The 12,242-nt window shown below is 51.4% G+C and overlaps 1 protein-coding gene across 1 annotated transcript in view; it reads left to right on the forward strand.

Annotated features, from left to right (window-relative positions):
* DGKK (diacylglycerol kinase kappa) overlaps window positions 1-12,242 on the forward strand; it is a 145,034-nt gene that overhangs the window by 97,739 nt on the left and 35,053 nt on the right. The window contains exons 5-8 of the mRNA XM_043974250.1: window positions 1,865-1,997; window positions 2,244-2,350; window positions 2,705-2,830; window positions 3,702-3,804. Of these exons, the coding sequence (XP_043830185.1) occupies window positions 1,865-1,997; window positions 2,244-2,350; window positions 2,705-2,830; window positions 3,702-3,804 (469 nt within the window). The remainder of the gene's footprint in view (window positions 1-1,864; window positions 1,998-2,243; window positions 2,351-2,704; window positions 2,831-3,701; window positions 3,805-12,242) is intronic.

Here is a 12,242-nt window from a genome sequence, read left to right on the forward strand (position 1 = left end):
CCTACCCATGGCCAGCTCTGTGTTTGTTTGTTTTGTGGGGCAATGAGGGTTAAGTGACTTGCCCAGGGTCACACAGCTAGTAAGTGTCAAGTGTCTGAGGCCAGATTTGAACTCAAGTCCTCCTGAATCCAGGGCTGGTGCTTGATCCACTGCGCCACCTAGCTGCCCCCTTAATGGCCAGTTCTTGAGCCCTCCACATCCTCTCCCAGTATTTCGTGGGCCTCCCCCACACTTAGTAACAAACTCACATATGGAAGCTAGCCCTGAAGCTTGATGCCTCTGAACTCCCCACTGCACCATCCAGGCAGCGGGGTAGCATGGGAAGGTCAGCAGGCGTAGCCCCTCGTAATGGGGGACAGTGCACAGCTTATTTTTGATGTAACAGCGCTCGGCAACCTCTGTTCCTCGGGGCCCATGTCATCTGTCAGATGGGGGAAGAATGTTTGATCTCTGGGCACCCAGGAAGGTCATTGCCCTTGGCTAGTGGGCCAAGGTTAAAGAAAGCTGACAGGATTTCTTTGTCAAGATTTGACCCCATCCCCACCCCCTCACCTGACATCAGAATATCAGGAATACAAAATAATTGAAATGAGCCAGCTGGCAAAGAGATACAGAGAGACAGGGAGGAAGGATGGAGAGAGAAGAAAGGGGAGGAGGAAGAGGGACGGAAGGATGGAGAGAGAGACAGGGAGAGGAGGGAGAAAACGAAAAGGGTGCCAATGGAGAGGAGGGGGAGGGCTGGGGCTAGGAGAAAGCAAGCCTCAGAAATCTTTGGGCTGCCCTCTCTGTCCTCTCCTCCACCTTCCCATCACTTGTTATGAACAAGAGGCAGCTGTGACAGAACAGAGTCTCTGTCTCTGTCTCTCTGTCTCTTTCTCTGTCTCCCCCGCCCCCTCCCTCTCTCCCCTCTATCCACACCATGACCCCGGGTGCAGGAGCTGCTTTGGGTGCCTGCTAAGACATGTGACCATGAACCAGTCCATTCTCCTGAGCTGTGAGCCACCATCTAAGGTTTCATAACAGATGGGGGGAGGGACTCCCCTCTCCCCCAATCCCAGAGCCCTGTCACACTATGGGGAAGTGATAGCGGAGAAGACTGAGATGGGCGAAGAAGGGAAGGGGAGACGTGTAGCCCCTGGTTAGCATGCAGTGGGTTGGCTTAGTTCAGAAAATGGATCTTGTACAGGCCTCAGAGCAAGGTGGCTTCTCCCTCCCACAGGCCTCTGGGCAGTGACCACTCCTGAGCCTGGAAAACAGGTTTTGTTAAAGCTACTACTGTGAGAGCCGCTGGGCTCAGCACTGAGGAGATCAAAGGGAGGCAGGTGACGGCCCCTGCCCTCAAGGGGCTCCCAGTCTAAAATACAACAAGCGAACAACTAGGTAGAGACAAGCCACGGAAGGCAACTTGGCGAGAAGCATGAGAGGGAAGGCCCCAGGGAAGGCTGGAGGTAGAGAGAGTTCTAGGCATGGGGGTGGCCAGTGAAAGTTCCCAGATTCAAGAGATGGAGCATCTTGGGTAGGAACATGGCAGAGCCTTTGGGGGCTCTCAGTGATGGCTGAGTGCAGTTAGGAGAGCCGAGGCAGGGAGACCAGCCAGGACATGGTTGTAGTGGGGACGTGCTGAGCTTGAGGTCCATTTTGGAAAGGCCTGGGCATCGTGGGAGAAGTGCCGTCTGGGTGTGTGTAGTGAGGAGACTCATTGAAGTATCGAGCAGAGGTTCTTAACCCAGTCCAGAGAGTGATTTCAGGGGCCATGACCTTGGATGAGCAAAGGCCCCTTCATTTTCATTTCTCTTGCTTTCCTTGTAACATTCTCATCTGCGTCTATATTGAATCCACCATTCGGGCCTCTCTTGTTTTGCAGCATTTTCAGCTGACATCAGACCACTTCTCCAGCGCTCACAACTGGTACACGTGCTCTCATGCTCGCCCCACCTTCTGCAATGTCTGCCGGGAAGCCCTCTCAGGGGTCACCTCCCATGGCCTGTCCTGCGAAGGTACTTGGGGGGAGTGAGGAGAATGAGAAAGGCAGAGCCAAGATGGGTGCCCAGCACTCACTCCACAGGCAGCCAAGGCAGGGACTTGAGAGTTGGGGGGCACAGGCCTAGGCCTCCCTGAGGATGCTGGGGTCATGGCAATGAGAACCATACCTACCAGCAACTGGGGTAGGGGATGGCAGGGAAGAATGCCCCACCTTTCCCACCTCTCTCCTCTACTCACATATTCTCTGGCTTCACCCACAGTGTGTAAATTCAAAGTTCACAAACGGTGTGCTGTGCGAGCCAGCTCCACCTGCAAATGGACCACCCTGGCTACCATAGGCAATGACATCATCGAGGATGAAGATGGAGTAAGTGCAGACAGCAGCCCTGCCACACTGGCTAGGCTCCTCCATGCAGAAGGTGGCCCACATGAGGGGAACACATGGGGGAAGGCAGCCAAGTGAGGGCCAGGGCTAGGCCTCCCATGGAGACTCAGGACTACAAAGGCCTCAGTGGTCCACTGCCCAGCCTGTGGCCGCCATCTTGTCCCTAGCTCGCCAACCTCATTAGCCCCAAAGTGGGGTCCCCAGTCGTGGGGCCCTAGCCAGCGCCTTCTCCCCAAGTCCACTGGCCTTGTTGGAGGCCTACCACCTTGGGGAGGTGGGTTCTGTGTCTCCTGCCTCACCTCCCATGCTGAGTTCTGTGTTGTTTTGCTCGTGCAGGTGGCGATGCCCCATCAGTGGCTGGAAGGGAACCTGCCCGTCAATGCCCGCTGTGCCTCATGTGACCGCATGTGTGGCAGTGTCCGGAGGCTACAAGATTATAAATGCCTGTGGTGCAAGGCCATTGTAAGGCTCAGTTTGATCCTCCTGGGTGCGGCACTTATGGGGACAGGGTGGGTGGCCATGTGGCTGTAGAGCGGTCCTCGAACTCTTTGTTGAACTGACTCGACTGTTCTCTAGGATTGACCCAGATGTTTTTCACAGGAGTTGCTGCTGAGCTCCTCAGTCCCCCTCCTAGCTCTGGGAAGGAAAAGGTTGGCTCCCAAGCAGAAGCCTCTGCAACGGTCCCTGAGGCCAGGAGATTGTCTCTCAGTGGAGACCTCCCCCCCCATTCAGTTGTCAAGCTCGGGGTTAGAGGTCGAGCTCCAGAGCTGGACAGGCCTCCTTTTACAAGGCCCAAAGTCAGACAGGTAGTAGTGGCAGGTACAGGATTCAAATCCAGATCCTCAGGCCATGAAGCCAGCAGTGTTTTCACTGCCCTACAGCTGGATCAGGCTTTTCTAGATTGGATCTAGGGAGAAAAGAATGATGCCCTCTCCCCTGCTTGTTCTGGGCAAATGGTGGGGGAAAGCGCCAGCCTCTTCCCCAGAGTCCTCTTGGCAAACCGTGTCCCTCCATCAGCCTGCCCCAGAGCCACCACTGGGGACCTCCCACTTTGGTCAGATGTCCCTTGTGCCCCCTTGTACTTGGAGGCTTCCAGAAGGTCTCCTAGCTAGACTGCTGGACAGAGCCAGCAAGGCTGAGTGCGAATCTGCAGCACTCAGTCGACCTTCTTCATCAGTATAATGGGCATCCCAATAGTGTCATTGTCAGTGTGGAGAATGTGCCGCAGAGACATGAATGGAGGGACCCCTGACCCAACTTGAAGAGTCAGCAGGAGGGGAAGCTGTTCTCAGAAGAGACCCCTCAGCCTTCTCTCTTTCTCTGCTCATTTCAGATTCATGGGACCTGCAGAGACCAGTTTTCCAAGAAATGCCCCCTGGGACAGTACAGAGTGTCCATCCTCCCACCAACAGTTCTGAACTGCATGGACTCAGATGGTGAGTAGCCAGAGACATGGGGAGGGAGGTGCTTGGATGAGGAGCCTTCTAGCTAGACCATGGAGTAAGTACCAAGAGCCCCAAGGCCCCCAAGATTGGCACTGATGGGGAAGAATTGCCTCGGTTTCCCTCTAATTCTTGATTGAGAGGACTGCAGGCACTTCTAGGAGTCTGGCTGGAAGGAAGATTCCCTGGATACTTCAGAAGTCCAAGAGAAACCAAAGTGATTCCTTCTGAAGGCCAGACTCCTCCCTCCTTTACTTGGAGGTCCTTGGGTTGAGCAAGAGAAGAGGCTGAATTTCACGCTGCCTCCCCTGGATGCTTGGTTCTTCCAGGCAGAGCAGGAGCCCTGGTTCTCTCTGGTCCCTTGGAACGGGGGCAAGAGGCCTGGCTCCCTTCTCTGCAGGTCTTGGAGTATTGTTTCTCACTTACCCAACTTGGCTCTCACCCTCACAGTTCCCAGACACAGGAGTGGATAAATGGCTTTCTGCTAAAAGTGGGCTAATCCACAGGCTAATTCACTCTGGCTAGGGCATCCTTCCAAAATTCAGGGTGATTGATTCTTTCCAGTCACTTCTTTCCCTTGTTTAAGAAAGAAAAGTTTGGCCTGACTAGGTAAGGATCTGGAATGCACAAGTGACTCGCCCAAAGGACCAAATGGAGTCTCATTGAAAACCGGTACCAGTGGCAAAAGCCAGCCCGACCCCAGGCAACTGCTCAGCTTTTTCCCAAAGAGGTGTTAGCTCATGAAGAGCCCCATCCACAAATGTTGATGGAGCACCTACTGTGTGCTGGGTTCTGAGGGTGCCAAGATGTGCCAAGCCCTGGCTGGGCCTTGTCAGAGTTGAGTGTGTAGCTGGGGAAAAAACTCAAATCCAGAAAGGGGCCCACCTGAATGAACTTAGTGAGGGTGTGTCAAGAGTCAGCTGAACTATGCTGAAGCAGAGGCTCCTGGGTACAAGGGCCTACCTGCACCAAGGCCCACTCCACTGAGAGACAATCTCCTGGCCTCAGGGACCGTTGCAGAGGCTTCTGCTTGGGAGCCAACCTTTTCCTTCCCAGAGCTAGGAGGGGGACTGAGGAGCTCAGCAGCAACTCCTGTGAAAAACATCTGGGTCAATCCTAGAGAACAGTCGAGTCAGTTCAGTGAGGTTTCATTAAGCTGAGTACGGAGAGGATACAAAGAAAGGCAAATGGCCATCCCTACCCACAAGTAGCTCCCAATTTGGCAGCAGGATGACAAGCAAACACTGAGGTACAAACAAATTACTGATAGGCTGCGTTGGTGACAGGCAACAGAGACAGGGAGATTTTTAGCTGGGACTACAAGGAAGCTGGGGAGGGAAACCACAACCCTGACCCTAATGTTGTGAAACCCTATGGGGAAGTCAAGCAGCAGCCTGATGTGAAGGCCACAAGCAAACCCAACTGCAGGAGGAAAGGAAGCAGGAACAACACTGGGGAGAACACCCCTCTAGAACCTCAATGGGGAAGGCCCCAGGAAGGTGGCCACTCTGTCAAGGAGGCCCATTCATTGATTTGTTGATTCATTCACTGATTCATTGATAATAGAGGCTCTAGAGCAGGCCCAGCTGGGCTTAGGCAGCCCTTGGAGATGCTGGGATTCTGTTGGATTAGAAAGAGAGAGCCTGGAAGCAAATGCGGAGGTCCAAGTGAGTCCCTCGGGATCTAGCCTAAGGGGCAGCAGGGACAGAACATGCAAGAAAAGAGCCGGTGACCTCACAGAGCCCATGGGGCCCAGCTTTGGCCTTGGGTGGCTGCATGTGTGAGGATGCTTTTAACAGAGAGAAATTCTGAAGCTGACCTAAGTAGGGCTGGTAAGTATGGTTTAAGGCACGTGGGCTAGAGGCCAGAGGTGTGGACAGGCTACTTCAGACCCAGAGAGTAGATGGAATCTCTGAGGGAGATGCAGTATCGAGCTTCAGAGGCCTAAGGGTGAAGGCTTTGGCCTTTGTGTATGGGATAGAAGACTGTGCACCACAGGAGGAGACATCTAAGGGGTAGGAAGGGAGCCAAGCTAGGAGAGTGTCCAAAAATTCAAGGGGATAGTTTGGAGGAGCTGGAAGCTAAGGAGGCTGGGCCTGAGACAAGGCCAGCAGATCTGGCCTCTAGGAAGTTGTCAGGAATCTGCAAGAGAGCGGTTTCAATAGATTGCATGATGGGGAGAGAAGTGAGACTACAAAGAAGTGAAAGAGAAAACACAGACAACAAAAACAGGAGAAATAAAGACAGAGACAGGAGGAGAGCAAGGTGGGAGGGAGAGACATAAGGAGAAATAGAGACAGGGCAAGAGATACTGGGAGAGAAACAGGAGGGGGGAGAGACAGAGAGACAAAGATGAGGCAAAGGGAACAGAGATTGATAAAGGGAGAGGGAGGGAGATGGGGAAAGAGATAAGGAGAGAGACAGACGGAGAGAGAGACAAGAGGAGAAATAGAGACAGAAGGAGAGAAACCTAAGGAGAGAGAGACAGGGACAAAGATAGAGATGGGAGGAAGCAGACAGAGATTAAGAAAGAAGAAAGGGAGAGACAGAGGTAAAGAGAGGGGAGAGAGATAGGAGAAATACAGACGGAGAAACAGACAATGGGGGAGAGACGGGGAGGGAAAGAGACAAAGATGGGGGCAAACGGGACAAAGATGGAGAAAGGAGAGAGGGAAAAGACAGAGGGAGACAGAAGGAGAGACAGGGAAAGAGGGGGGGAGAGAGAGAGAGAGAGAGAGATAAGGAGAAATACAGAGATAGGGAGACAGGGAGAGAAATAGACAGTGAGACAGAGACATGGGGAGAGACTGGAGAGAGACAGAAGGAGAAACAGACAGATGGAAAGAGGGGGAGACAGGGAGAGAGACAGAGATAGAGACATTGGAGACAGAGATGGGGAGAGAAGGAGAAATAGAGACAGAAAGAAGAGGAGAGAGAGACAAAAGAAGAAACAAGTAGGGGAGAGAGACAGAATGAGAAATAGAGATGGGGGAGAGACAGAGATAAGGAGAAACAGAGACAGAAAAAGAAGGGGAAAGACAGGAGATATGGGGGAAAGACAGAGGCAGAGAAAGGCAGAGAGAGGGAGAGAGCGGGGGGGGGGGCAGGAAAGAGATAGGAAATCAGAGACAGGGAAGAGAAAGGGAGAGAGAGATAAAGAGACAGACAGACAGAGGAGACTTAGACAGGGGAAAGACAGAGATAGAGGGAGAGAAAAATATAAAAAATAGAGACCGACAGAGACAAAGGGAGACAGAGGGGGATAGAGACGGGGAGAGATAGGGAGTCAGGGACAGAAAGAGAGGAGGAGAGAGACAGAATGAGAAATAGAGACAGAGACAGGGGGAGATAAAGAGGGGGAGAAAGACAGGGAGACAGAGAGAGGGGAGAGACAAAGATAAAGAGAGAGAGAAAAAGAGACAGAGAGATGGGGAGAAACAAAGGGAGGAGATACAAGGAGAAATAGAGACACAGACGGGGAGACAGCAGAAGAAAGAGATTGGGAGACAGGGAGATAAACAGGAGGAGAGAGAGAATGAGAAATAGAGACAGAGAAAGATGAGGGAGACAGAGTCGGGGAGAGAAATAGGAGACTGAGACGGGAGAGACAGCAGAAGACAGAGATAGAGGGAGAGGGAAATATAAGAAATAGAGAGAGAGATAGACAAGAGGGAGGGAGACAGATGGACAGGGAGAGAAACAGAGGAGAGAGACAATGAGAAACAGAGAGAGACAGAGAAAGACAAGGGAGACAGAGACAGGGGGAGACACAAGGAGAAACAGGGGAGAGAGAGGGAGAGGGACAGAGGGGAGAGATAGATGGGCAGAGAGACGAGGGAGACAGAGACAGGAGGAGAGACAAAGGGAGAGAGAAACATAAGAAATAGAGAAAGACAGGGAGACAGACGGGGAGAGGGAAAGAAGAGGGGAGACATTAGGATAAAGAGAGAGAAAAAAAGAGACAGAGGGACAAGGGGAGAGACAAAGGGAGGAGACATAAGGAGAAATAGAGACACAGAGAGACATAGGAGACTGAGACGGGGAGAGACGGGAGAGAGACAGGAAGATGGGGAGATAAACAGGAGGAGAGAGACAGAATGAGAAATCGAGACAGAGAGACGGGGGGAGAGAGACATAAGGATAAAGAGATAGAAAAAAGAGATGGACAAGGGGAGAGACAAAGGGAGGAGACATAAGGAGAAATAGAGACAGAGACGGGGGGGGGAGAGAGAGATGAGGGAGACAGAGTCGGGAAAAGACATGAGAGACTGAGACGGGGAGAGACAGCAGAAGATAGAGGGAGAGGGAAATAAGAAATAGACAGACGGGGGAGATAGATGGACAGAGAGATGAGGAGACAATGAGAACTAGAGACAAGGGGAGATACAGAGGGGGAGAGAGAAACAGAGAAAGACAAGGGAGGGAGAGGGACAGAGGGGGAGAGATAGATGGGCAGAGAGACGAGGAAGACAGAGACAGGAGGAGAGACAGAGGGAGAGAGAGAGACATAAGAAATAGAGAAAGACAGGGAGACAGACAGGGGAGAAGGAAAGAAGAGGGGAGACATTAGGATAAAGAGAAAAAAGAGACAGGGACAAGGGGAGAGACAAAGGGAGGAGACATAAGGAGAAATAGGGAGACAGAAAGAGGGGGAGAGAAATAGAGACACAGAGAGACATAGGAGACTGAGACGGGGAGATAAACAGGAGGAGAGAGACAGAATGAGAAATAGAGACAGAGAGACAGGGGAAGAGAGAGAAGACAGAGAAAGATGAGGGAGACAGAGTCGGGGAAAGACATAGGAGACAGATGGGGAGAGAAATATAAGAAATATAGAGAGACAGATGGACAGAGAGATGGGGAGACAGGGAGAGAAACAGGAGAGAGACAATGAGAAATAGAGATAGATAGGGGGAGATACAGAGGGGACGAGAGAGACAGAGAAAGACAAGGGAGACAGAGACGGGGAGAAACAGAAACAGAGATGGGGGGACAGAGGGGGAGAGATAGAGGGGCAGAGAGACAGAGGGAGAGGGAGAGGGGGAGAGAGAGAGAGAGACACAGACAGACAGACATAAGAAATAGAGAAAGACAGGGAGACAGACGGGGAGAGGGAAAGAAGAAGGGAGACAGGATAAAGAGAGAGAAAAAAGAGAGGGACACGAGGAGAGACAAAGGGAGGAGAAAGAGAGGGAGACAGAGAGAGACAGAAAGCGGGGGAGAGACAGTTAAGGAGAAATAGAGACAAAGACAGACACAGGAGACCGAGACGGGGAGAGAGACAGCAGAAGACGGACAAAGCGAGGGGGAGAGAGACGAGGAGACAGGGAGATAAAAAAGGAGGAGAGAGAATGAGAAATAGAGACAGAGAAAGATGAGGGAGACAGAGTCGGGGAGAGACAGCAGAAGACAGAGATAGGGGGAGCGGGAAATAAGAAATAGAGAGACAGACGGGGGAGACAGACAGATGGATAGAGAGATGAGGAGACAGGGAGAGAAACAGAGAAGGAGAGAGAGACAAGGTGAGATACAGAGGGGCAGAGAGACGAGGAATACAGACGAGGAGAGACAGAGGGAGGGAGAGACGTAAGAAATAGAGAAATACAGGAAGACAGACGCGGGGAGAGGGAAAGAAGAGGGGAGACATAAGGATAGAAAAAAGAGAGAGATGGGGGAGAGACAAAGGGAGGAGACATAAGGAGAAATAGAGAGGGAGACAGAGACAGAAATAGGGGGAGAGACAGTTAAGGAGAAATAGAGACACAGACAGATGGACAGAGAGATGAGGAGACAGGGAGATACAGAGAAGGAGAGAGACAATGAGAAACGGGAAGATACAGAGGGGGAGAGAGAGACAGAGAAAGACGAGGGGGAGAGACATAAGGATAAAGAGAGAAAAAAGAGACAGAAAGACGGGGAGAGAGTCAAAGAGAAATGGAGACACAGACAGAGAGACATAGGAGACTGAGATGGGGAGAGAGACAGCAGAAGACAGAGAGAGAGAGAAAAAGACAGACGGGGGAGACAGATGGACAGAGAGATGAGGAGACGGGGAGATACAGAGGGGGAGAGAGACGTAAGAAATAGAGAAAGTCAGGGAGACAGACGGGGGCAGAGGGAAAGAGGAGGAGAGACATAAGGATAAAGAGAGAGAGAAAAAGAGACAGAGGGACAAGGGGAGAGACAGTTAAGGAGAAATAGAAACACAGACAGAGAGACATAGGAGACTGAGACGGGGAGAGACAGCAGAAGACAGAGACAGAGAGATGGGGAGACAGGGAGAGAAACCGAGGAGAGAGAATAAGAAATAGAAATAGAGACAGTGAGACCAGGAGACGTAAGGAGAAATAGAAACACAGAGATAGGGAGAGGGACAGAGGGGGAGAGAAAGATGGGCAGAGAGATGAGGAAGAAAGAGACGGGGAGACAGGAGGAGAGAGATACATATGGAGAAATAGAAACAGAGATAGGGGAGAGAGAGGGAGACACAAAGGGTGAGAGGGCCATAAGAAATAGAGAAAAACAGAGACAGAGAACGGGAGAGAGATAGAGGGGGAGAGACATAAGGGTAAATAGAGAGAAAAAAGAGACAGAAAGACGGGGACAAGGGGGAGAGAGAGAGAGACACAGAGATAGAGAGAGACCGACAGAGAGAGGGAGACCGAGTAACAGAGACAGATGGATAGAGAGATGGGGAAAAAGAGACGGGGAGGGAGAGAGAATGAGAGAGAGACAGGGAGAGACATAGGAGACTAAGACGGGGAGAAACAACAGAAATAGAGGGAGAGAGAAATATAAGAAATAGAGACAGACAGGGAGACATATAAGGAGAAATAGAAACAGAGAAACGGACAGGAGGCTAGACAGAGGGAGAGAGACATAAGAAATAGAGAAAAACAGAGACAGGGAGACAGACAGGGAGAGACAAGGAGAAATAGACACAGACAGAGGGGGAGAGACGTAGGAGACTGAGATGGGGAGAGACAGCAGAAGATAGAGATGGAGAGAGACCAACAGAGACAAAGAGACACAGAGGAGAAGAGACAGATGGGGAGAAAGAGAGGAGGAGACAGAATGAGAAATAGAAACCTAGACAGAGATAGGGGAGAGAGAGAGGGTGATAGGGACAGAGGAGGAGACATAAGGATAGAGAGAAAAAAGAGATGGGGCAGGGGAAGACAGCAGAATACAGAGAGAGACAGACAGACAAAGAAACGGAGAGGGAAAGACACAGATGGGCAGAGAGATGGGGGGAAAGAGATGGGGAGACGGAGAGAAACAGAGGGAGGGGAGAGACAGAATGAGAAATAGAGACAGAGAGACGGGGGAGCTTAAGAGGGGGAGAGATAGGGAGAAACAGAGATGGAGAAAGACAAGGGAGACAGGTGGGGAGAGGGAGGGGGGAGAGAGAGAGAGAGAAGCAGAGAGAGGGGGAGAAAGACGGGGAGACAGGGAGAGAGACAGAATGAGAAATAGAGATAGAGAGACGGGGAGATAAAGAGGGGGAGAGATGTGGGAGAGAGATAAGGAGAAATAGAAACAGGGAGACAGGCAGACAGAAGGAAGCAGATTAAGAAAGGATAGAGGGAGAGAGAGAAAAGAGAAATAGACACAGAAAAAGACGGGAGAGATTTGAGACAGACAAGGAGAGAGACAGGAGGACAGAGACATGAGAAGAAATAGAGGCAGAGACAGGGAGAAACAGGAGAGAGATAGGGGAAAAGAAGAAAGGAGAAAGATAGAAAATCAGAGATGGAGAGAGACAAAGAGAAAGAGAAAGACAGAGGGAGGGGGGAGGGAGAGAGAGGAAAAATACAGAGACAGATGGGGAAGAGACATTGGAGAGAGATCAAGAGGGATAGATGGGCGGAGAGACAGAAGGAGAAATAGAGAGACGGGGAAAGATGGAGAGAGAAGGAGAAATAGAAACAGACGGGGAGAGAGACGGAGAGACAGCAGGAGAGAGAAGGAGAAATAGAAACAGACAGGGAAAGACAGGGGGAGACACACGGGGCGGGGAGAGGAATAGAGAGAGAGATTGAGGTGGGGGAGAGAGATGGGAGGAAGTGAACAGTGATTAAGAAAGGAGAGAGGGAGAGAGACAATTGGGGGGGACAGGAGAAATAGCGGGGAGACAGACGGGGAAAGACAGAGGGAGAGAAGGAAGAGAAAGGAGAGAAAGTGATAAACGGGGTGGGGGAAGGAAGGAGACAGAAAGAGAGGGAGGGGGAGAGAGAAAGAATGGTAACTAGGGGAGAGACCAGGGTCCTAGGGAGACTGTTATTTATTTTTTATTTGGCTGTTTATTATGATTATTTCATGATAGAGCTGTGAGCACGTTTGTGGGCTGGTGATGGAGAAGGGGGGGACATGGCTGGGAGCGGAACTCTGCTCTTCAGATTCACAAGCAGCGTCAGTCCTTGGGGCCCCTC

Source organism: Dromiciops gliroides, chromosome X, assembly GCF_019393635.1.
Source record: "Dromiciops gliroides isolate mDroGli1 chromosome X, mDroGli1.pri, whole genome shotgun sequence".
NCBI lineage: Eukaryota > Metazoa > Chordata > Mammalia > Microbiotheria > Microbiotheriidae > Dromiciops > Dromiciops gliroides.